General features: G+C 39.4%; 1 protein-coding gene and 1 pseudogene across 1 annotated transcript in view; both read right to left on the bottom strand.

Moving 5' to 3' along the window:
• Nucleotides 1-106: 106 nt before the first annotated feature.
• Nucleotides 107-23,679, bottom strand: part of MCCC1 (methylcrotonoyl-CoA carboxylase 1 (alpha)) — a 64,239-nt gene continuing 40,666 nt past the window's right edge. Inside the window, exons 11-19 of the mRNA XM_006869814.1 lie at nt 22,385-22,568; nt 19,977-20,086; nt 17,045-17,261; nt 15,045-15,131; nt 8,283-8,332; nt 6,148-6,285; nt 3,899-4,006; nt 1,440-1,511; nt 107-299 (exon numbers count right to left, since the gene is read on the bottom strand). Coding sequence (XP_006869876.1) covers nt 171-299; nt 1,440-1,511; nt 3,899-4,006; nt 6,148-6,285; nt 8,283-8,332; nt 15,045-15,131; nt 17,045-17,261; nt 19,977-20,086; nt 22,385-22,568 — 1,095 coding nt within the window. The 3' untranslated portion in view covers nt 107-170. The remainder of the gene's footprint in view (nt 300-1,439; nt 1,512-3,898; nt 4,007-6,147; nt 6,286-8,282; nt 8,333-15,044; nt 15,132-17,044; nt 17,262-19,976; nt 20,087-22,384; nt 22,569-23,679) is intronic.
• LOC102831902 lies at nt 2,510-2,987 on the bottom strand (annotated as a pseudogene).

Genomic DNA, 23,679 nt, shown 5'->3' with positions numbered 1-23,679 from the left:
TATTTGTCACCCAAGTACATGATTCTCAAGATAAGAAATGGCTTTAGTACAATCATTTAATATAATTAAGCAATCACTTAGTATATTAGACCCCAGAGGAGTGGAAAGGCACTTTTCTTTTGTGGTTTGGAGAGAAGATACAGCGTCATTGGCCATTTCTTTAATGGCATTTAGTCTGAGTCTCTTTTGTTAGATTCCTCTTCATCAAACTCAACTAGAGGAGCGTGTCTGTTGGCCTGAGAGCCTTCTTTGTAGAAAATTTTCTTTATTGTGCCATCCTTTGGAGCTTTTATAGTATGCTGCAGAGACAAAGAAAGATGCAGTGGTTGCAATGCTAACAACGACTAAGTATTTTCTATACAAGAATGTCAAGCAAAAAGCGAAAATCGTGGCCCACTGTTTCGATGTTTTGTAGTTCATCAATGTTTCCTAAATTTTTTTTGTATTATTGCACACACAGAAAACTTACCATTTTATGGCGTGTTCAGAGGCTGAAAGGAAGCAGTGCCAAGGCGCACACCGGCAACCCATTCACAGCGCACTGGGTGGGAAGCTCTGGTCTAGTCAGCCAGTTCTCAACGCAAACTTCACAGTAAAGTCTCACTTGCACAGCTTTTTACAAATACTGACTCCTGAGGCCCACTCTCAGAGATTTCAACGTAAGTGTCTGAGGAAGTAGGTTTGTAAAGTTCCCCAGGTGACTGCAGTCAGGAAGGAGACCCACCGATCTACATAATCAAATAATCTAAAACTGTATGCAGGTGATTTCATTTGATTGAGGTTTTTTACCTGAAGGTACAGCTGTTAAAGTATTCAGCCTCTAACGCTGCTCAGAGGGAAGATGTAGCAGCCTGCTTCTGTAAGGACTATAGCTTTGGGAACCCTGTGGGGCAGTTATATACTCTGTCCTGTGAGTAGAATTTGCTATGAGTCGAAATCGACTTGATGACAACAGGTTTGGTTTGGGTTGATGCCTGGCATCCTAAATTCAGTCCTAGAAAATACCAATAGTTAACGTTGGGCTACTGTCTGATTCCAAACTACCGGCAACTTCAGAATCAGAAATAATAGGTATAATGGTGCAAGTTCACAAAATGAAAATGTGTTTTCAAAAAGAATGGGTTGGTTTTGTTTCCTTTAGATAATGTTTAATCATGCCATGGTGGTGGTGTGGTGGTGGTTGTGTGCCACGGAGTCGGTTCTGATTTGCAGCAACCTTGTCTAGGGTTTCTGAGGTTAAAAATCTTTATGGGAGCAGAAAGCCTCATCTTTCTCCCTTGGAGTGGCTGGTAGATTCAAACTGCTGACCTTTCAGTTATCAGCCCAGCTCGTAATCCACTTAATATTTAGAATGTTCTTAACATGGAATCAAGTCAAAAGGACACATAGATCCCAAAGCTCCCTGTTTACTCAGCAACTGAACGTGTGAATTCACTTACCTCCATTTTCATGGCAATCATAACCATGAGAGAATCTCCAGCCTTTACTCTGTCTCCAACTTTCACAAACACCTAGGGATTCAGAGAGATATGTATTTAAAAACAGGTCCTTTGTGGTCCACAGAGCTGGTATGTAAATGTACACAGAATCATGAGCATGAGCCTGCTAAAGACGAATCTGGCATAGCAGGCAGAGCACTACTCAGCTTCCCATTCCCATCCTCCAAACCATCTAATTTTGCTCGAATCAGATGAACATGTTTTAATATATCTCGGGACCTTTTGGATTTTTCACGAAAACACAGACAAGATACACTGCCAATAGGGAAGGAGCTGGGCTGCTAACTGAAAGGTCAGTGGTTTGAACCCACCAGCTGCTCTGTGGAGAACTACGAGGCCGTCTGCTCTGTCCTATGGGGTGGCTATGAGAACTGACTTGACAGCAGTGGTTTTGGTTTGGTTTATTGAAATGTTTCCACTATTGGCAGAGTAAAGGGATAAGGCTCTTGACTGGTTTCCTAATTTTTGTGTTGTCTAGGACAGTGTTTCAAATCTTCAAGGCCCAGTGCAGTAAATGGCTAGAGAATCTTCATGTGAGAGAACAAAACTTACTGGCAATCTCAGAAAAACCTATTTTTTTCTTTGCATATATAAATGAACTTATATGTATTATTCCATACGGTCTCATGATCTTATTGGTTAACATGGTTGCCAAAGGAGTTTTTGGAGACATTACATCCTATAGCAGAATTAATTTTTTGTTTTGTTTCTTAAACAATGATATTAATTTATTGAAGACCAGGGACATATACTATATTTTTAAAATCTAAGGTCAAAAGATCTGTAGAAGTCACCATGTAACTTTGTACATTTGAAGATCAAGGGCAGAATACCCCTTCCTGATGAACACCATTAAAGCAAAGGATGTATAACATCCATCACACAACTGTTTCTGAGACAGCATTTTCCAAAATCATGCACTAGTTTACAAATATGCATCATCAAAAACTAGAGAAACAGTTAAGAGTTAAGTTCCACAATGTGCAGCTATCTTTCATAAGGACTTCATTTTAATCTTGGGGTTTTAAGAACACCTTATTTGTCTTGGTCTTTTCATGTTCCAATTTTATCTTCTTCATAATTGTCACAATCTCTTTTTGGCAAACTTTTTTCCAATTGTCCCCACCAGGCTTTCATATCTTTCAGCCATTTCTTCCTTGGACACATCAAGTTCCACTGTTTCATCTTCAACTTCTTTAGCTTTATTCGTAAAGAGTTCATGTGAAGCATTCATTTCTCAACCCCAGGATTAAATCCTCTGAACAACATTTTTCCGTAGAGAAGGTCTTCACATAATGAGAAGTTCTGCCCTTTGATTATGACGCTCTCCTCTTTCAGCTCTGGAAAATCCAAGTACCAGTGCTCTTCGCTGACGATTTTCTTTTTTTCTTCTTCCAGCTGCTCCTTGGTTTCTGAGTCTAGTCCCCTTTGCGTGAACTTCATGTGCAACAGGTTCTTGGTTAACTTTGGCCTGTGCTCAGCCAACATGTTGCTCCCTGCCCTGAGAGTTAGGTTTTAAAGTCCATGTGTAGAGCCACAATTGTACCCATGAAAGCCCCTGCAAATTACCCAATGCTGGGTAGTGCTTTAGGAGCACCAGATGAAATCAATGGCCTGGGCTTAAGGGCCAGTTAAGGGGGAAATTTCACCTTTAACCGTTAAGACCACTATGCTGTGCAGAGATGCCCATACTAGGAGGGGAGGTCAGTGGGAGCGGAGACTGAACAAACCCAAAGTAGACCCAGGCCTCCTATCCCATACCCTTCTGGGACAAATATTCCAAGAGGGCAATAGTGGTGATGCTGCCTGGATTCTTTAAAATAGTTATCTCCCACTGCTTTGTTTTTTTGGTAACAAGATTATATAAGTGAATTTTTAAGACATGCATCTGACTACTGTACTTAAGAATACAAAAGGGAACTACTGAGCTATCAACATTTAAAATTATACCAGTATGGATCTCAACATTGAATATATACTACATCCCAAACCAAATCATGCAGTTCGTTACTAAAACAGGCCTTTCAAATTTTAACAGAGTAATTCTGTACATTAGAGAAAACATTATTTTATGGTAAAATAATTTGCTGCTAAATTAACAAAAAAAAAAAAAGAGCAAAAACTCCGCCCTTTTAGATACCAGTAGGTAAGTGCTACATTTTAAGCAATTTGGATTATTTGTTAACATGATGAAAATTCCCACCTTCAAAAACAGCAGGCTTTAAAAACTGGTCTTTTCATTGACAATTGTGATTCTAGAAAAGATCCTCTTTTTTTTTCTAGGAATGGATGCTTTGCCAGGAGTAAATTAAGGGAGGGAAAAAGGATCTATATGACAAAATTCAACATAGACGTTTATTAAATCAGAGTGGATATTATTCTACATGTAATGTGATTACCTTTTCAACAGTTCCAGTCATGGGAGCTATGGTACCTCCTTGTGTTCCTTGAGAGCTCACTGAAGACAAGTATTTGGGTACTGGAATGTCAATCTGAACATTTCCTTCCTAGGAGCAGAAAACACACCTACCATGGAATCAAGATCCTATCACTGCATTTTTACTAGTACATCTGAGGTAATGATTACGTTCAAATGGTTTATTAAATATTTTTTTTTAAAACACACACACATAAAACAGATGCTGCTGAGTTACTTTGACTCATGGCAAATCCATGTCTGTCTGAGTAGAAGTGTGCTCCAAAGGGTTTTCAATGGCTGATATTTTCAGAAGTAGATGGTAGGCCTTTCTTCTGAGAGATGTCTGGGTAGACTTGAAGTTCCAACCATTTGGTTAGAAGCCAAGCGCATGAACCATCTGCAACACCAGGATTTGAATCTAGCTTTGTGACCTTGAGCAGATTACTAAATCAGTCTCAGTCTTGGTTTCCCATTGTAAAAGAATCTGTAAAGTACATACCTCTGCTGTGCACAGTAGACTTTGTGTTATGAACATCAGACTTACGTACATCCTGTAGTTACCAACCAACCCCTCCGATCCCCATAAAACCCCCATAAAACGTATTATACTGAAAACTGAAGGTACCTACAATGGTTTGTAATAACAATGAGTGCTACTTTGTGACTCAAAGCAAAGCATTATTACTGTATTAGTATGCTAAAGATGTTGCAGTGCATCTGGAAGTGTTTCCTTAATGCTTTTATGCAGTAAGAAGGTACACTATATACTAAGACAAACATTTAATTGATGTAACTGTTCTGACTTATATACAGACTCGACTTAAAGACAGATTTAGGAACAGAACCCGTTTGTAATCTGGGACTGATTGTATTACTGAATGCAACATGCAGCCCACTGCTAGAAGTCATGTATATAGTTGTTGTTAAGTGCCCTAGAGTCTGCTCCAACCCTTCCCTCATGATCCATAATATTAACACCACAACGAGGTGGTCATCTGCCATGTGCTCGGTCTGCCAGGAATTATTCTTAACACTCACATGTTAAGTGTTACTGAGTCAGTTTTGACTCACAGTGACCCTGTGTAGGGTTTTTGAAGGTTTGAACCGCTGACCTTGTTTACCCTACAGTGCCACACTACGACTCCCAACACTTAAACACATCATGTCATTTAATCATCAACATCCCTGTGAGGTACATACCGTGACTGTCCCAGTTAACAGATGGGGGAAATAAAGCACAGAGAGTTTCACAGGCCCAAGGCCACACAACTGATGAATAGCAGGACCTGGATTTGTTCTTTGCCACTCCACTATACTGCCTCTAAGCAGCCCTGGTGGTGCAGTGGTTAAAGGGTTCAACTGCTAACCAAAAGGTCAGTGGTTCAAATCTACCAGCCAATGCAGAGTAAGGAGATAAAGTAGTCTGCTTCTGTAAAGATTACATCCTTGGAGACATTATGGAGTAATTCTACTCTGTTCTGTAGGTTTGCTATCAGCTAGAACCTACCATCATATTGTTAGAGCATAATTGACAATGGGAAGGAATTTCTTATAAAGTGGGGTCATCCTAGACTCCATATAAAGTAGCTTAACTACATCTCATCACAAAGCAGTCCCCTAATGTGAGACGAATCCAAAAAGGCCACAGTGTATTTAATAAGCCACTCTTCTTCTGCCCATGCAGAATGCTACGGATTGGTTGAGTAGATTCCTCACTGAAAGCCAACAGGTTACTAAACAAGCTCCTACTCAAACATACACAAAGCCTGCCTGGATCTTTTTTTGACTGCCAAGAGATTACCACCAACTCATACGAAACATCTGGTTCACACTTCCAGTGGTCACTTCTTCCCAAATCCCCAGGATCCCTAGTGTCAGGAGGGTGGTGGTTGTAGAAAAGTGTTCAGGCAGCGAAACTCTTGAGAGGGTACCCTCCAATAGGCATGGGAGACACTCTGACAAACAGGGTGTGAGGACATGCTTCAGAATGAAAAGAAAACGTGTATGTGGTACGTCAATGAGCATCTCTATGAATTAAAGGGGTAAATGGGGAAACAGAAAAGGGAGGAATGTGGCAACGCAACAGAGTGGAGAGGGAAACTGAGGGAGCAAAGGGCACAGTAGTACCCAAAGGAAACTGGGTCCTTCTCATATCTTTCAGTGGAAAGAGCCAGGTCAAATCAGTATCTCCCAAACCCCAACAGTGGTATCATAAGGAAGAGACATCACCATAGAAAACAGGTAAATCGTGTTTCCCAGGATTATGAGCTTAGCCCGACTAGCTGCTCCGTTAACAGAACACTGCAGGAAGGTGCAATCTCCCTCACTGGACAGGGCACCAAGGACTTGGAAAGTCTTATCGTCAATCTGAAAACAGAAAAGTATGACACTCAAAATAAATGAGAATTCATAAAATCTGAATCAATTCTTCACTATTCTTACTAGTTTCAAGAGGCAACATGCAAAATATTAAAAATAAAAAGTCACATAGAAACTTTCCCCTATGATCCCTAAATGAAACACCCCAGGTAGAAACACCTATAAGATAATTAAAAGAAAACATTAGTGACATAAGAGATCCATTTTATTTATACATAAAAGTCATTGACTAATAGGAAAAACCAGCAATCAAAAACGTGAAATTAAAAAATACAACTAAAGTTAGGGAAAATGGTTAACTTAACACTTAGAAGAATATATTACATATTAGTACTCATCTCTGAGTACTCAAAGTCCAATTTGGTTTTCCTGTGCTAAAGTCAGAAACAAATAATTAGATGGTATTTCTTATATCTCACCAACATGATCTAATTTACTGACTTTCAGTTTGAAAAATAAATTAGCTGGAGATGGACCAAATTTTTTTTTTCCCCTTCTCACTTTAGCAAACAGAGTGCCGAAGAACAGATTTCACATTTAACCTTTCAAAGACATCTTTCCCTTGTAAGGAATGCTTTCTGACATATACACTCAAGAAAAAAAAAATCTCTCACACATACCTCCTCTATTTTGTCCATTTCAATTCCTATGATGTAGAAGCCCTGTGGTCATTCTTTTCGATTATGTAAACCAAGGGGACATAGGATACACACAGCGATATTTATACTCTGGGTAGCTCATCGATAAATTCAATATGACATTTACTCTTCTTTGTAACCGACTAGAATAGCCACCAGAAAGTTTGTGGCTTTCTCAGGACATAAAGGTTGGATTGGGAACAGTTTTGTGTTGAGGTTTATAAAAAGCACAGTGTACATTTGTGAATGAATCCCATCAGCAGATTAAAACAAATCTGCCACTGACTTTACCATTTGCCAAGGAACAAAAAAGGGATCTTCAAACCAGAGAAACCAATATGAATTAAACTCTCACAAGCTAAAGTTGGTTGACTTCCATTCGTTTTACTGAATTGCAGAGAAAGATTCCTAATGTGTCTCAAAATTTTGGGAGGTCTAGAGTATATCACTAATAAACTCATTTTGCAGGATTTGAATTGTAAGCTCATATAAAAAATGATTTATTCTTGTCCCTGAATTTGTACCTTACTCAGAGAATTAGGTTGAATTCCTATACTGTGTTTTAGCCTTTTTAGTATTTCATTTTATCAGTATAATAACTTCTTTTAATTGAAGGATATCATAAAAGTTCAGACCAGAAGTTCTCAAAGCATGATCTGTAGATGCTTTAAGGGCCCATGAAATCCTAAGTATTTTCATAATAATAAGATGCTATTTGCCTTTTAAGCCCCATTCTCTCATGCATGTTCAATGGAATTTCCTAGAAATACAGGATATGTGGCATTGTTATTGCCTAATGTTTAACAAGATTATGTGTTTGTATAGTCTTATACTTTATAATTTTTTAGCTTAATTTTCTAATATTGCAAATATTAATATCTGTAATTTGCATAAACAAAGGCTAACTTGAATGTCAATAATTTTTAAGAGTTAAAGGAGTCCCGAGATCAAAATGTTTGAGAATTACTGCTTTAGGTATAAGTTCACACACATACTCCAGTGACTTGTTTATTGTTGTTCAGTGCTGTCGAGTTGGTTCTGACTCGGTAGCAACCCTGTATAGGGTTACCAACACGCAGCTGGTGGGTCTGAACTGCCTGCCAACCTTGCAGTTGGCTTTCCAGTGCTTATTCTTAAGGGAATCACAGAGTAAGTCACACTGAGTTAGAAACTATATAAGAGGTAATTTCCCCAAACCGTTCTGAAACAAAAGCACAAGACATTTACTTAACTACGGCCATAATCATCAATGACTTAACAGAAACCACAAAGTGAAAAAAGATCCTACTTCGTATGAGAGAGATTAGATTTAGTTCTGAACTTTATAATAAAACCAATAGAGCTTACCTGCATGCTATATGACCCATCGTGGTTATATGTTACAGCTATGGCTACATCTTTCCAAAAAAAAAAGGTGAAAAAATTAAAGAAAAATTAGAAGACATTTATTGATTCAATAACAAATTCCACAAAGAAATCTCACTTTCAATCTAGAGATATCCAGTTGTTCATAGGAAAGTCAACATCTCTTAACTCTCTGGATATAGAGACTTTTTGTTTAAATATATAACAAGCAGGTTTCAACAAGGGTGAATTTCAAATGTTTCTTTTGTAAAAACAGAATTTTAGGTATTTTACGGTTGCAGAATATGTTACAAATTACTGCCTCAAGAAAAACAGTAAAGAATAGGATAAAGAGAAGTTCTGGTTGAAGACAAAAATCTGCTATCGGTAACAAGATTTGCTTCTTGACTAGTGATCTTGACTAGTCTTTGAAATCCTCTGAGTCACTAAATGGAATGTGTATGTAACAATGATGGCCTCAGAAACCCCATACACGGTCACTATGACTTAGAATTGACACAACACTTAACATCAACTGTAAAAGTGCTGTATAAACAGTAACAGACTATAAATATAACCAATTACTCATGTTATTCCCAGTGAATATGGAATAGGTTGTGGTACCCAGGGAACCTTGAACATGGAAATCAAAAGCTTCATTGGAAATCATTTCATCGTCTCCTGACACTTCATCCATCATTTAGACGCTGCCAGCTCAAATCTGTTTGCAGCCCTGACCTTCCTTCTCCAGAATTCCAAGTCATTCCCAGCTAGATGATCCATGGCACCTTAACATGAACACAGTGGGTCCACCAAATCATCTATCCCTCTACCTGCTTCCCCTCCTGAGCTGGGATTTCCACAACTGGCACAGGTATTATTCTGGTTACGTAGACTTATAGCCTGTCATTCTTGCTTCCTCTTCTTCTGCCTTTGTTTTCCATATCCAGGAGTCACCAAAGAGCTGTCAAATTCTGCCCTTTGACTACCTGCCCTTTTCATTCCCACTACTCCACCCTGACTCAGGTCTCACTGCCTGATGAGGTACTCCAAGGCTTTCCTGCTTCCTATCTCCAACCTACCAGCTGAAGCTTTCTTCCATGCTTGACTGCCTTCTCCATCACAATCAGCATACTTGGCCAGGTACTAAGACCCCCAACCACCCAGTCTTATTTCTCACCATCTCCCTTCATGATTCCAGGCTCCAGCTAAATGAGAAAACAGACCAATCAACATTCCTAATTAACTGCTCTAGATTTCCCTTCACTGGTCCCCATCCACAGCAACTGAAATATTTCTCCTCCTTCCGGATACATCCTGCTCCCTCTTTCTTGGGAAGAATCTGCCTCAACAAAGCAAATTCTCCTTCCTCTGGATATAAGACACATTATAATTTCCCCATCTTTTTTTTTTTAAGTTTTTGTGAACCAAGTGATAGTTTACATGGGAGAACATCGGTTTTGCACTCATTCTATCGTATTTCATTCATTACAATGATTATAATCCTCTTTGTGCATCATCATTCAACAGTATTTACTTCTTTACCTCTGTTTTTTTGTTTTGGATGTACACAAAAACATTTAGGAATATATAATTATTTAAACAACCAAAGGGCACATTCTACAAGCCTGCCTTCTGGCCGCCAGCACACAGCCTTTCTCTTTCCATGAGCCTAGAGTCCTCAGCTGCTCTATCTCTCTAAGTCCTCATCTCTGTCTCCATCTCTGGTGTATGACCTTGTTTTATATTAAAGACGTTTTTTGTATTTTAAATGACAAAAGTGAAAATACTCATAGAAGTCAGAAACGAAGCATGTCAAGTAAAAATGGAAGGCTCAGGGGTAACTACGACTAGTACTTTAGTGTGTAACTCCTTTTCAATCCTTTTATTTTTTAGTTGTGGTCAATACATTTGTATTAAATCATCTTGCATCTCAATATACTTCATGTGCACAATTCAACGACATTAAACTATGTTCTCCATGTTGTTCAGTTATCACCATTACCCATTTCCAAGTTTCTCCATCACCTTTAATAAAAGCTATGTGTCCCCTCCATAATGACTTCCTTCTCACCCACCCCTGGTAATCACTAATAAACTTTGGTCTATATATACTTGTTTAATCTCGATGTTTTATATAAATAGGATCAGATCATATTTGTCCTTTGGTGACTGACTTATTTTACTAGTCATAATGCTTCTCGTCCGTGTTGTAGCAAGTACCAGGACTTCATTTCTCTTTATGGCAGAGTGATACTCCATTGTATGTATATACTACATTTTATTGATTCATTCCTCTGTTGATGAACTGCCTCTTGTGAATAGTGCTGGAATGAACATTGGTGTACAGTTTCTATCTGGATCCCTGCTTTCAATCATCTTGGGCATAATGCAGGATTATACGTCAGTTCTGTGTTTAGCTTTTGGAAGCATTGCTAAACTGTGTTCCACAATGGATATAACATTTTACAGTCCCACCAGCAAGAGTGAGGGCTCCAATTCCTCCAAATCCTCGCCAACACCTGTTGTTTTCTTTTAATCGTAACCATTTTAGTGGGCATGAAGTTATATCTCAATATAGTTTGATTTGCATTCCCCTAATGACTAATGATGTTGAACATCTTTTCATGTACTTAGTGACAATTTGCATTTCTTCTATAGTGAAACGTATATTGAAATCCTCTGCCATTGTTTGATTGGGTTGCTTGTCTTTCTATTGTTAAGTTGTATGAGTTCTTTATACATTCTGGGTATTAAATCCTTATTCGGACTTTTTAAATGCACATCGAAACACATATTATTCCTTTATAAAAACAGGATTATGTTATATATATTGCTTTGCAACCAACTTTTTAAAAATTAACATGTGCCATGGAATGAAAAGATAATGGAATTTTTTTCATTAACTTCTGAAGTTCCCTTGTATAGAACTACTTGTTTTTTCAACAGCTGTTGTTAAGTGTCGTAAAGTCAATCTGACTCATTCTGAGGAGTGGCTGATGGGTTTGAACCATTGACCTGCAGCTAGCAATCTAGTATAGCACCACACCAGGACCCCTCAATAGCTGTAAGGGGATATAATTTAATTGTGATGATGATAGTTAACATTTATTGACTGCTAACTACGTGCTATATAGTGTGCTGAATGTTTTATATGTGTTGTCTCATTTAATTCCCAGGAAGTAATTATTACTACCACCCCCATTTATAGTCAAGGAGGACACTTGATGCTTAGAGATTAGAAAGACTTGTTCAAGAGTCCCAGAGAGGAGGAGCATCAAGATCTGAACCCACAGTCTTTTCAATCTTCAAACTACACATTTCTCCTTTGTCAAATGATACATTTCTTGAGAGAAAAAACAAGGACAAAGACATTTTTAAAATCTCTTCGCTACACCACTCAGCATACCCATATTTTCAAAAGCTTTGTACTGAATGTATGAAGTCTTCCATCCTATATTGTCAACCATCTTTAATTCTTCCCAGAAGAGGAGGTCTCCAGTTTTTCCACATTTATAAAACATATAAAATATTTGACTGACATATGACTGCCAGTAGAATCGTAATAAAGATATAGCCATTACAGGGCAATGGATTTGTTTTTCTTCTCCCTACATATTTCTTATCTCTCACAAGAGAACCTTAAACTTCCTCTTATGTATTTTATGGAAGACAGGAATGGAAATTTGGCATAGTGCTTGTGCTAATTGAGCATATGAACCAGGGGTGGGTAACCATTTTTCGGCTAAAATTTATAACATCATTTATGGGCCATACAACTTTAAAAAATGAGTTTGCTGTATTTGGTCAAACATTTGATTAACTCAGCCCTAATGTGATGGCTAGAACTGTGATTGCCTTGGCAGAGCCAGACCAAATCATTTCATGGGCCTTATGTGAGCCGAACTTTCCCCACCCCTGTCATAAACGATGGAGCATAGGCTTGACTACTGACACCACCAATTACTTTTGATGTGACTCTTGGAAAATTACTAATTTCTCTAAGCCTTGGTTTCCCCAGTTATAAAGTTGTCACTAAGAATAAGACCTATCTCATTAGCATGGACTAGAAAAACACAAGGCTGTAAAACATGGCCATTAGTGTCAAAGTAGAGTACATTTCCAGTCTTGAGTATTTAAAATACCTGGTCCTCACTGAGATTATTAAAAGTTGGTTGAACATCAGATTCATAAATGCTTCTGGGCCCTTGGGCTTCCTGTTGGGTGAACTCTTCTTATTCAACCATGGGTCACTACTGATCAGCATTTTTAAGAGACTACCAAACATTGCTAAAATGCATTCAGAACTGGATTCTTTGCATAGAATATTGTCAAAAGGTGTCTCAAACAGCAATATGTTTGTTTCTCAATTATGTCTTTATTTGTTCTTTACCTAAAACTTAACTTAAAAAACAAAAACAAAAAACAACTCCAAAAAATGCAGCATGACTCAAAACACTGCTTGGTTTCATAGAGAAGACCCATGACAAAGAAAGAAGTTGCTCATCTGAACTACAATCATAGATGTGATTATGCTTAATTTACATTGACGAGGCCCATAATTTTACTGCTCCTGGTACTTGTACTCAGAATGTAAGAGAAGTCTAGAGTAAGGCAACCAGATATTTTGGAGGCTGTTTTCCTGGAATGAAATGAGTAAGCAAATCAGTATAAAATGAATGGGTGAACCATTATAGAATGCTACTATAGAAGAGAAAGTTTGTCTAATGGCCATCTAGGCTCAGGATGGAAAAAGAACTAAAGAACTGTAACCTAATCAGCTTCTACATACAAGGAATGTGTTAACAAAATGAGTGGAAATCTATATAGAATTGAGATCAAGAAAACCCTACTCTGCCCAGGGCTGAGGGTGCTCAGGTCAGCTGGCAGGAGAATGCCTTTCTACCTGGTTTGCACATTATAGAGTTTAATAATGATGCCTCACATGCAAGTTACAAGCACTTTCAGCTCTGACTCTATCCACCTTGATTCCTATGCAAACTGTCCTGCAGAGAAAGGGACACAGTCACCAGCTCTCACAGGAATCTGGTCCCTCTGGTACAATGGGACAGCTATAATTGAATAAGCTGCCTTTTCTGATTTCAGTGAAAATACATCAGCCCCTATCCTGAGCCTACTCAAATTAATTTGCAGTCAAGGATATATTTTTTGCCCACAAAGGCAATGTTCTACATCCTACCTGGTTAATAGTATCTGGGAAATTAAAAGCTCATGAGCAGCTATTGGTCTCAGAAGAAAGAAGAGTTATGAGAACTGAAGATGCTTGGAAGCAATTAGTCCATCAGACTAATGCAACATGTGAACATCAGTCTCCATGACTTGGAGACCAGAAGAATTAGATGGTACCCAGCTACTACTACCAACTGCTCTGAAAGAGATCTCACATTAGAAGGTTCCATGTAGAGAGGCAGAATATGTAGAACAAAACTCAGGAAAAAAGATGAGTCTTACTGCTCAGAAGGAGACTGGAGGAATCTGAGACTATAGTCCTTGACTATTCCCTTCAGGTATAGAAAGGAACTCTCTCTTGTGAGCCAACATTCGGCCAAGCACCAGTGCTGGTGGTTATGTGCCGTGGAGTTGGTTCCAACCCATAGTGATCCTGCATAGGATTTCCAAGGCTTTATATCTTTATGGGAGCAGAAAGCCTCATCTTTCTCCCGTGGAACCACTGGTAGTTTCAAGCTGCTGACCTTGAGGTTAGCAGCCCGACACACAACCACTACGCTACCAAAGTAGGTAGGTGTGTATAAGGGGCACAACAACACTGGTCATGCATGCTTATTTTGAATAGTTAACTGGTCAATCATTCAAAACCAAAAGGGCAACGTGTATGAAACGACAAATTTGAAAAGGGATGGAAAGGGAGGTTCAGTGGAAACAGGAACCACAGGCAGGAAGTAGAATAACTTCCTGCAGGGAGGGGATTGTAATCAATGAGGTGAAACAAAGTGTATGATTTGTTGAATGTAAAACTGATGCTCCTGTCTGTAACGCCTCATTCAATTCACATGAAAAGTTTTTAAAAAAGGAATTTTTTCATCTGAAAAACTGATGGAAACAGCATGGAAGTCATGGTCAAAAAGAGTGGGTGTCCATCCCTGTCTATCACCTACCGGCCTTGAGTAAGAGACTTCATTTCCTAAGCCTCAGTTTCATCATCCACATGTGGGGCTAGCAGTGAACTCCTCTCATTAACGTTGTTGTGACGATAAAAATTCACATGTGACAAGGTACGTAATGAATCACAGCTCCTTCGTCACCCACTTCCACATGAAGCACTGCCTGAGCTGGGGGTAATCCTTCCTCTATGATAGTTTTGGATTATACATATATATATATATTATTTCCTTCTTATTTAAAACTAATAGCTTCTGGTTATAGACAAACTGTAAAGCAAAGTAAAAAGCAAGAGGAGAAAAAAAGATTGTCTCAAAGCCCATTACCTAGTAGTAACTACCCTAACAATGACATAGTTTAGTTCAGACTTATTTCTTTGTATGTGTCATAACATAGTTTTAGAATATTTATGAACTACAGAAAAAGTATAAATAAAGAAAAAAAACCCTCCATTAACAATACCACACAGATTAACCAATTCTGTTATTTTGGTGTATTTCTTTCCAATGTTTAGGCTAGATAATTTTAAAAAATGTAACTGACTGATTATTATCATGCTAAATCTTCTTTTTGTCCCATCCAATTCTCTGAATCATATTTCTCTGTAAATAAAACATTACTTACTGTTTTTCCCATCTCTAAGGGTCATGTTTCTGGTGTAACAGATATTCAATCTTCTTCCACTGCTAGATGTGAATGGAGAGAATTGATCTAGAAAAAAAAAATGTAAAATTCAACAACAAATTTACACACATCAAACCTACTAAATTTCTAACTTGCAAAAAGAAAACATAAAACAAGGAACCTAATCTGGCAGCTGAAATGTGTTTTCTGTTTTTTTCCTTATTTTAAATTTAGATACTTTCATTCAGATCTCAGGAAATTCTACATGAAAAATCTTAAGCTTCTTTTGAAAAATCAGAATAACTGAAACCTCAACTCTCACCCTCTTGCACAGTGGCCACCTCTTTTGAATGGAAAATGCAAAATCTCTCTCACTTGTTCTTTTTCATTCACCAAAACTCTATTATTCCTGGTGAAAGAAAAAAAAAAAAAGCACGAGTGAGAGAGATTTTGCATTAACATTTCACATTCTTAGTTAGCCCCTGTAGGTTTTTTGGGTATAGAGTCTCTCTAGGACAATAACCAGGAGCTAAGTTGAAGTAATCTATCCTGAAGCTCCTATCTGTGCATGTTATATACATTTAGATAAAAGCAGGTTAGAGTAAGAGGACACTCTGTTCTAAAAAATGGTTAAGTTCAGGCTCAGCAATACCACACGGGGCACATTTAGATGCATTTCATTTCATGTAGGAGGATAAAATGTATTTGTACATTTGAAGCTTTCAATAATGCTCTGTTGAATGAATTAAGAAAATAAAGACTCCCGATAATAAAGGGATTTACTGTTATTATTGTTTTCTCTTCTGTTTGCTTCAACCAAAGGTCAGGACTGACCTGAGTAAATATAATTATATGAGTCCCTGGGCAGGGACTCATATAACAAATGGTTAAGTGCTCAATGACTAGCCAAAAGGTTGGTGGTTCAAACCCACCCAGAGGCATCTTGGAAGACGGGTCTAGTGGTCTGCTTGTGAAAAGGTCACAGCCTTGAGGATCCAATGGGGCAGTTCTATTCTGACACATACCGAGTACCCTGAGTTGGAATTGACTTAATGGTTACTAATAACAGCCACCAAATATATTATGGAGCAAGTTCAGGAGAGCTCAAATTTTGGCTCAATTTAAAGGGAGGAACTTTCTAATGGAGAGTGGACCTAAACTATGATGAAGTAATGAACTTCCAGCTTCCTGAGCTGTTAGGAAGAGGCTGGGCAACAACTGAGTGGGGATGCTGGATGGGCAATGCAGCTACCTAGTAGCCAGGTAGAATACTTACTATTGTTCTTCCTATACTCAGATCTGATGATAACCAGAAAGTACCCAGGTCTCTGTGGAGCTCTAGTAGCCTAGTGGGTTATGAGTGGGGCTGCTAACCACAAAGTCAGCAGTATGAATCTATTGGCCACTCCCCAGAAGAAAGACAAGGCTTCCTGTTCCCATAAAAACTGAAAGCCTCAGAAATCCTATGCAGGGTTGCTCAGGTAAGGAACTGACTCCATGGCACATAACCGCCATCACCACCACTAAGTTCAATCATAAGATGAGAAAAGATGTTGGGGGAATGAGAGTAGGGAATAACTCAGTTATAAATTATGGCGAATTCAAGGGCTTCTGACTCTCTAGTGCTGTTATCTCTAGTGCCTGGGACCAAGGAAGCTGCTGCAGGGTCGGAGGGTGCCATAAAGTAGGCACGAGGAAGAGTGAGCAAAAGAAGTTGGAAGGGATCAGCACAAAATGGGGGAACTCGTTGGCCGAAAAGAGACCCATGTCTACAAAGTTAGGTGATGGTTAATTCACATTTAATGATTAGTTAGGAAGTGCTCATAGGTGCACCCATGATATGTGGAGAGTCTTCTTCAAACTAGAAAACCCAACAGCACAGGAAGATGTCAACCAACAAAAGAAGAAAGGGGGACAAAAATGGCACAAAAAAGAAAAGCCTGTTCAATGAAAATTCATAGAAGCTTGGCAAGCAGAGGACAGAGAAAAACATTCCATACCTTGCACCTGGAGTTTGAAAGCATCGGTCATAGCTTTCTCCTTGAGGATGAGGCCCAGGGCTGCCTGGCACAAAAACTCCTTGGCTGTGGCCTTCTGAGTGGGAAACAGTTCTCTATGGTGTTGAGGAATGAAGTCAGTGTGCACATTTCCAGCTTCAAACTCAGGATGGCCAGAGAGGCTGAGTAAGAAATCAATGTTGGTGTGCAGTCCGACAATCTAGGGAGAAAATAAAACCCTCAGGTCCACCTGAGTGGGGAAAACAATGTCTTCAGAAGAACATTTCTATGACATCTGCTCTTTCTACTAAGTACCTTTTGCCAAGGACAACTCTTAGGAAAACCACAAAAATTCCACTAAGGACAGGCAAACTTTTAGGGAAACCAAAACCAAAAACAACACCCCACTATGGTGTGGCGCTGTGGGTTAGTACAGCAGACTGCAAAGTCATTTGAACTGCAAGGTCAGCGGGTCAAGCTCATCAGCTGCCCCTTGGAAACCCTATACAGGGTCACTATGGGTCGGAATCAACTTGACGGCACTTAACAACAACAACATTACTATACATCTGAATTTGAAACTTAAAACAATTTCACTATGATAAAATAGACACAGGAAATAGCATCAGAGCAGGTGGTTGGTGTGGTGACATCTAGTTGACTCAGGCTAGGGAAGTGCTGAATGTGAAGGAGTACCAATGAGCTTCATCTGTATGGTGCTGGAAACCTGGCACTGAGAACACGCCCACAAACTAGGGAGACTGCAAACTGCAGGCAAGACTGCTACACTGGGGAGAGGATAGGTTTACATGACTTCACAGGAACTTCCAACACAAAGATTCAACTTTTACAAACAAGAAGAAGAAAACAAACAAGACATAAAATTAACTGATGTCCACCTAATAAAGATAAAACCAGCTACCTGAGTCCCTGGATCATTTCACAGTCATTTCCTCAGCACTGGTTAGGGGTCAGACTGGGCTTAGGCACTGGGGACACAGTGAGGGACAGAACAGATGAAGTCCCTGCCCTCACAGAGTTTACATTCTAGGGATGGAGAAAACACACAAACAAGTAATTACCTAGTATGAACAAAAATGTTAACCACTGGACAAATAAATAATATCCACATAAATGGAGAAAAGACTGAAGTTGTCAAAGATTTTATTTTGCTCAGATCAACTAACAAGGTTCATGGAATGAGCAATTAAGAAATCAAATATGTATTGTATTAGGCAAATCTGCTGAATAAGATGTCTTTAAAGTATTGAAGAGCAAAGATGTCAGTTTGAGGTCTAAGGTGCGCCTGACCCAAGCCACTGTATTTTCAATAACATCATATGCATATGCATGTGAAAGTTGGATACTGAATAAGGAAGACCTTAGAAGAATTGATACATGAGTTATGGTGTTGGAGGAGAATATTAAAAGTATCATAGGCTGCCAAAAGAACAAACAGATCTAGGTTGGAAGAAGTACAGCCAGAGTGCTCCTTGGAGGCCTGGATGGCCAGACTTCCTCGATCATACTTCAGACATACTGTCAGGAGGGACCAGTCCCTGGGTAATGATACCATGTTTGGTAAACTGGAGGGTTGGAGAAAATGAGGAAGACCCCCAACGAGATGGATTGGCACAGTGGCAGGAGCAATGGGCTCAGGCATAGTGGCAACTCTGAGGTTAGTGCAGGACCAGGCAGTGATTTGGTCTGCTGTGCATAGGGTTGCTTAGAGTCAGTACCAACTCAATGGCACCGAACAACACAATAACATAATGTCAGGTACTATGAGGAAAACAAAGCTGGCAGGGGACTGAGAAGAGCAAAGGACCTAGATGTGAATGGGGCTGTCTGGGGAGGTGCCATCTGAGCTGAGGACAGTGAGGAGGGAGCCCTGCAGTCACATGGGGATGTGGTAGCAGGAGACATGATTCCAGACTGGCTGAGTCTGAGAATGACAACGAAAGGCCAATGTGGTTGAAATCACAGAACTCATAAGACAATCAAATTACTTAATGGAGAATGACAATGCTTTACTTACGGAGAATGAAAACTCAGATTGCAGACTACATTTCTGTTGTCGCTAGGTGCTATTGAGTCAGTACTGACTCATAGCAACCCTATGCTCGACAGAACGAAACACTGCCCGGTCCTGGGACAACCTCACAATTGTTGCTATGCCTGAGTCCACTGCTGCTGCCACTGGGCCAAACCATCTTGCTGGGGGTCTTCCTCTTTTTCTCCAAAAATGCTATCTTTCCTTCTTCGTAGTCTGTCTTCATCTGGAAGCTCAACAGAAACCTGTCTACTATGGGTGACCCTGCTAGTATTTAAAATACCTGTGGGATAGCTTCCAGAATCACAGTAACATGCAAGTCACCACAGTATGACAAACTGACAGACGAGTGGGGGACACATCTGTTGCTGGCCTTATTTATAGACTGAATAGGAATTTCACATCAGATTTTACTGAAATGGAACACTGACCCTGACAGTCTTAGGAATTCATGGAAAAATTCCATCGTCTATTAATTCCATTTCTTCCAAGAATATTTTGAAGTCCCCTAGTCTTGGTGTGGTGCTGTAGAATAAACACTGGACCACAAGGTCAGTTTGAACTACAAAGTCAGTTTGAATCACAAGGTCATCAGTTCAAACACACCAATGCTCACCTCCTCAGAAACCCTATACAGGGTCACTATGAGTTAGATCCGACTCGACAACACTTAATGACAAGTACTTCTGCAACAATTCTAAGGGAAATCCAAAAGCCCTGAACTCTGCTTCTGGCCCATAGCAAATCCCCCCTTGTGAAATTACTTTGTTTCTGACATGAGTGCACTGACAAAGGCACAAAGACTAAGCAACTGTGACAAGCATATTTGGCTGTAGAAATCTAGTGAACCCCCGAGTCAATGGCAGGAGCCAGGTCACTCACATTGTACTGACGGAGGCTATACCTCAGTCTTGTCAAGGCTGCCTGACGATCAGCAGCCCAGACGACCAGCTTCGCAATCATGGGGTCATAATGCACCGAGACTTCATCTCCTGAAATAGAAAACCCACAGTAACCACCCAGTCAGAACTGAAGGGGATGAAATAAGAACTGAGCATATGTGACCAGCAAGACCTTCTGCTGGGAGTTTGTATATACATGTCATTTAATCTTAATAAACACCTGCAAGACAATAGTCATTCTCACCATTTTTTCATGAAGAGGCTCAGAGGGGATTTACAAACTTGCCCAAAGTCTACTGAGGGTCTGGCCATCTAAGATGAGGATTCAGTGACACAGACTAGTTTTCGTTTCCCCTGTCCTAGCTTCTTCTGAAGAGCTTTCCTTTCCAATTTAGGAAGCCAGTGCAAACTCCCGCCACCTTCCTTCCCACATCACACTCACTTCTGCCCTTGGCATTTCCTTCTCTCTGCATCCTGTTTCCTCAGTGGGAAAATAAAAGTAGGAACTCCTTTATCTTGTAGAGTGCTGGGAGGACTGGCAAGGGCCAAGTGCCATACCTAAAGAGCCACTCACCACTGGTAGGTTGGTTAGAGTCAGAGAGAAGAAGAAACAGAACCATGGGTTGTTCCGCTGGCTACGAATGAGTTAAGTCCAGCAGATGTGGTAGATTATATAAAAAATACTGTTCTATGACCTTTTTGTGTATGTGGGATTTGGATAGGTCACTTGACCTCTGTGAACCTCAGGATGTTCATCTATAAAATTAAGGGGTTGGATAACACTCCTCTTCCCTCCTCCTTCCCTCTGTATCCTTCTTCCAGTCTCTCACCAACACATACTGAATAGCTGCTAGGCCTAAACTTCGAGCAAGGCCTAATCTTTCCAAGAATCTTGCAATCTGATGGGGAAACTAGACAAAGAGTAACAGATTACAACAGTATAAGGAAAACAATGTCTGAAAATAGCACAAGGTACTCGGGGATCAGAGAAGAGGTGAGTTGGGGAAGGTTTCTTGGACCAGATTGTCCTTCCCACCCTCCCAGTGCTGAAATGTGAGTCTGGGAGTCTTTTTCAGAGTTCTCTCTCTGCTATTGTTTAAACACTATTATTAAATCACACTGTAAACTCTAGTTGCTACCCAAGTTCCTTTCTTTTCTGTTGCCAAATACCCTCTTTTCTACTATTAAAAAAAAAAAAAAAAGCAACTATCAACTAAAACTTGTGGTTTAGCCAGAGATTCCAAAATGATGTCAATCTATCATTGTCATTGTTAAGTGCCATCGAGTAGGTTCCGACTCTAGTGACCCTGTATAGGATTTCTGAGGAGTAGGTGATGGGTTTGAACTGCCGACCTTATGGTTCCCAGTCCAGTACTGATCCACAGTGTCACACCAGAAGTCCAATCTATCATTAAGAAGTTCTAATTCCTCATTTTGGCTTTCAAGACCCTACATGATTTGCCCTCAACCATGTCTCCAGCCACAATTTCATTCTTCATCATCCTGAACTTTTTCTCCAGCCACATGTATTTTCTTACAGTTCTTTGAACACAACTTTAACTTGCTTGGGTCTTCATTTTCTCGTAAGCTTTTCTATCTGCCAACTCTTATCTTATCCACCACCAGTCAAGCCTTCCTCTTAAAACACTCGTCCTGATTATCCCAGTCTGACATATAATCTCTTTGTCCTGAGAAGAATGATATGCCATCACTCACCATCTCCATAACTTCTCTGGCCTGTGAAATGAAGAGGGCAGTAGACAGTGGTGCACAGACTCTGGAGCCAGATGGCCGGGGGATAAATCCTGGCTCCAAGAGGGACCCTGAGAAAGTCACTTAACTTCTTTGTGCCTTAGTGTTCTCATCCATAAAAGGGGGATGATCATACTGCTTACTCATAAGGTAGTTCTGGTGGTCAAAGGAACTCATATAATCACTCAGAACGCAGAAAGTACTATGTAATTGACAGTTATGATTATTGTCATTAATCACATGCTTAGTTGTGATCGTTTCTGTACAGTTATTTCTTTATTTAATTTCCCAGTTTGACTCCTTAAGTCCCTTAAAGGCAGAATGTCTTGAACCTAAGTCTTAGTCACCTTAAATCAAATTTGGAACTAGAATTCAAGTTTAAAAAAAAAATAACAGGAGACACAAAATATTTCTTGCTTTGTTTTGATCAAGTACTACTGCAGTTCAAAATAAGAGTGTACTGTTCATATATATATTAGTTATTTTTTAAAAGTAACTATATTCCAAAAGGAAAAATTAAGGTTAAGAAGAAATCAATTAAATCCTTTATGTTAGAAATTGTCACAAGACCCAGAGATAATAATAACACATTAAAAAATCTAAGAGAGTAAGACTTGTTGTGTTATTTTACTTTACCTTGCCGTACTCCAGTTTCAATTCTGGTGGAAAGGTCTGCTTGAGGGGTAGAGAGATGGACTAAGGGCCCAGCCCCTGGCATGAAGTTGTTGTTAGGATCTTCTGCGTATATTCTAGCTTCAAAGGCATGGCCCTGCAGAGTTATTTCTTCCTGGCTCAAGGGAATCTTCTCTCCTGCTGCAATCTGGTAAAAGAAGAGTATGTACCTCTTGTGAAAATATACCTCATGATAGCTATGAGGCTTAGTGAATCAATGAGTTTGCCTTTTTCTAAGTAAAATACACATTTGTGTTTAAATGGAGCCAAATGAAAACTTTCATTCCATCGGGCTACAAACCGCAAGGTCAGCAGTTCGAAACTACCAGCTGTTCCACAGGAGAAAGATGAGGTATTCTGCTTCCGTAAAGATTTACAGCCTCAGAAACCCTGTACAGGGTCACTATGAGCTGGAATAGACTCCATGGCACATAACAACAACAACAACCTTCTTAAGCATTAATCTACTGCCTTTAAGTCGACTCCTATCATAGCAACCCTGTATATTGTTTAGAGGCTGTAAATCTTTATGGGAACAGAAAGCCTCATCTTTCTCCCAAGGAGTGACTTGCAGTTGGAACTGCCTACTTTATTGTTAGAGTATCCCACAGGGTCTCCAGGGTTCCCACATTTTTTTAGACAAAACCAAAAATAACTTTAAAAAAATGCAACTTGGGAATAGCCTATTGATTTCAATAGGTTTCTAGAATTTTTCAAAGGAGAAAGCAGGTAAACTGATGACTAAGTTGTAAACACAAAGATTTGTAGTTGATTGAATATACTCAGAATCAAGGTCAAAATATTTTACTGGCAATAAAGTCTCAGTTTTCATTTAAGACATTAATACTGAGTTTTCAAGTCAGTCTTCTGACAGTAAATTATTAGCTGGTGTGGCTTCACTGTAATCTTCATCAGTGAGTGGGTGAGAAAGCAAACAGAAAGGGGAACAGAATGGCTTTCCAAAGTATGATGTTTACCTGTGCTACATGGTGCCAGATTATAAAGAGGCTCATCACTAGTATTGATCACTACTATAATTAGCAGGAGTATTCTGGCTACTATGTGCTAATAATGAAGAGAGCAAAAAGTCATTAAGAAGACAAGAAAGAAGGAAAAGATGAAGATGGATGTCAGAAGAGACTCTGAAACTTGCTCTCCAATGTAGAGAAGCCAAAGCAAATGGAAAAATTGAAGAGGTGCAAGAGCTGAACAGGAAATTTCAAAGATCAGCTCGAGAAGATAAAGCCAAATACTATAAT

Source organism: Chrysochloris asiatica, unplaced genomic scaffold (assembly GCF_000296735.1).
Source record: "Chrysochloris asiatica unplaced genomic scaffold, ChrAsi1.0 scaffold00135, whole genome shotgun sequence".
Classification (NCBI taxonomy): domain Eukaryota; kingdom Metazoa; phylum Chordata; class Mammalia; order Afrosoricida; family Chrysochloridae; genus Chrysochloris; species Chrysochloris asiatica.
Note: the sequence above shows the minus strand (reverse complement) of the source record. Positions and strands in the feature narration are given on the sequence as shown.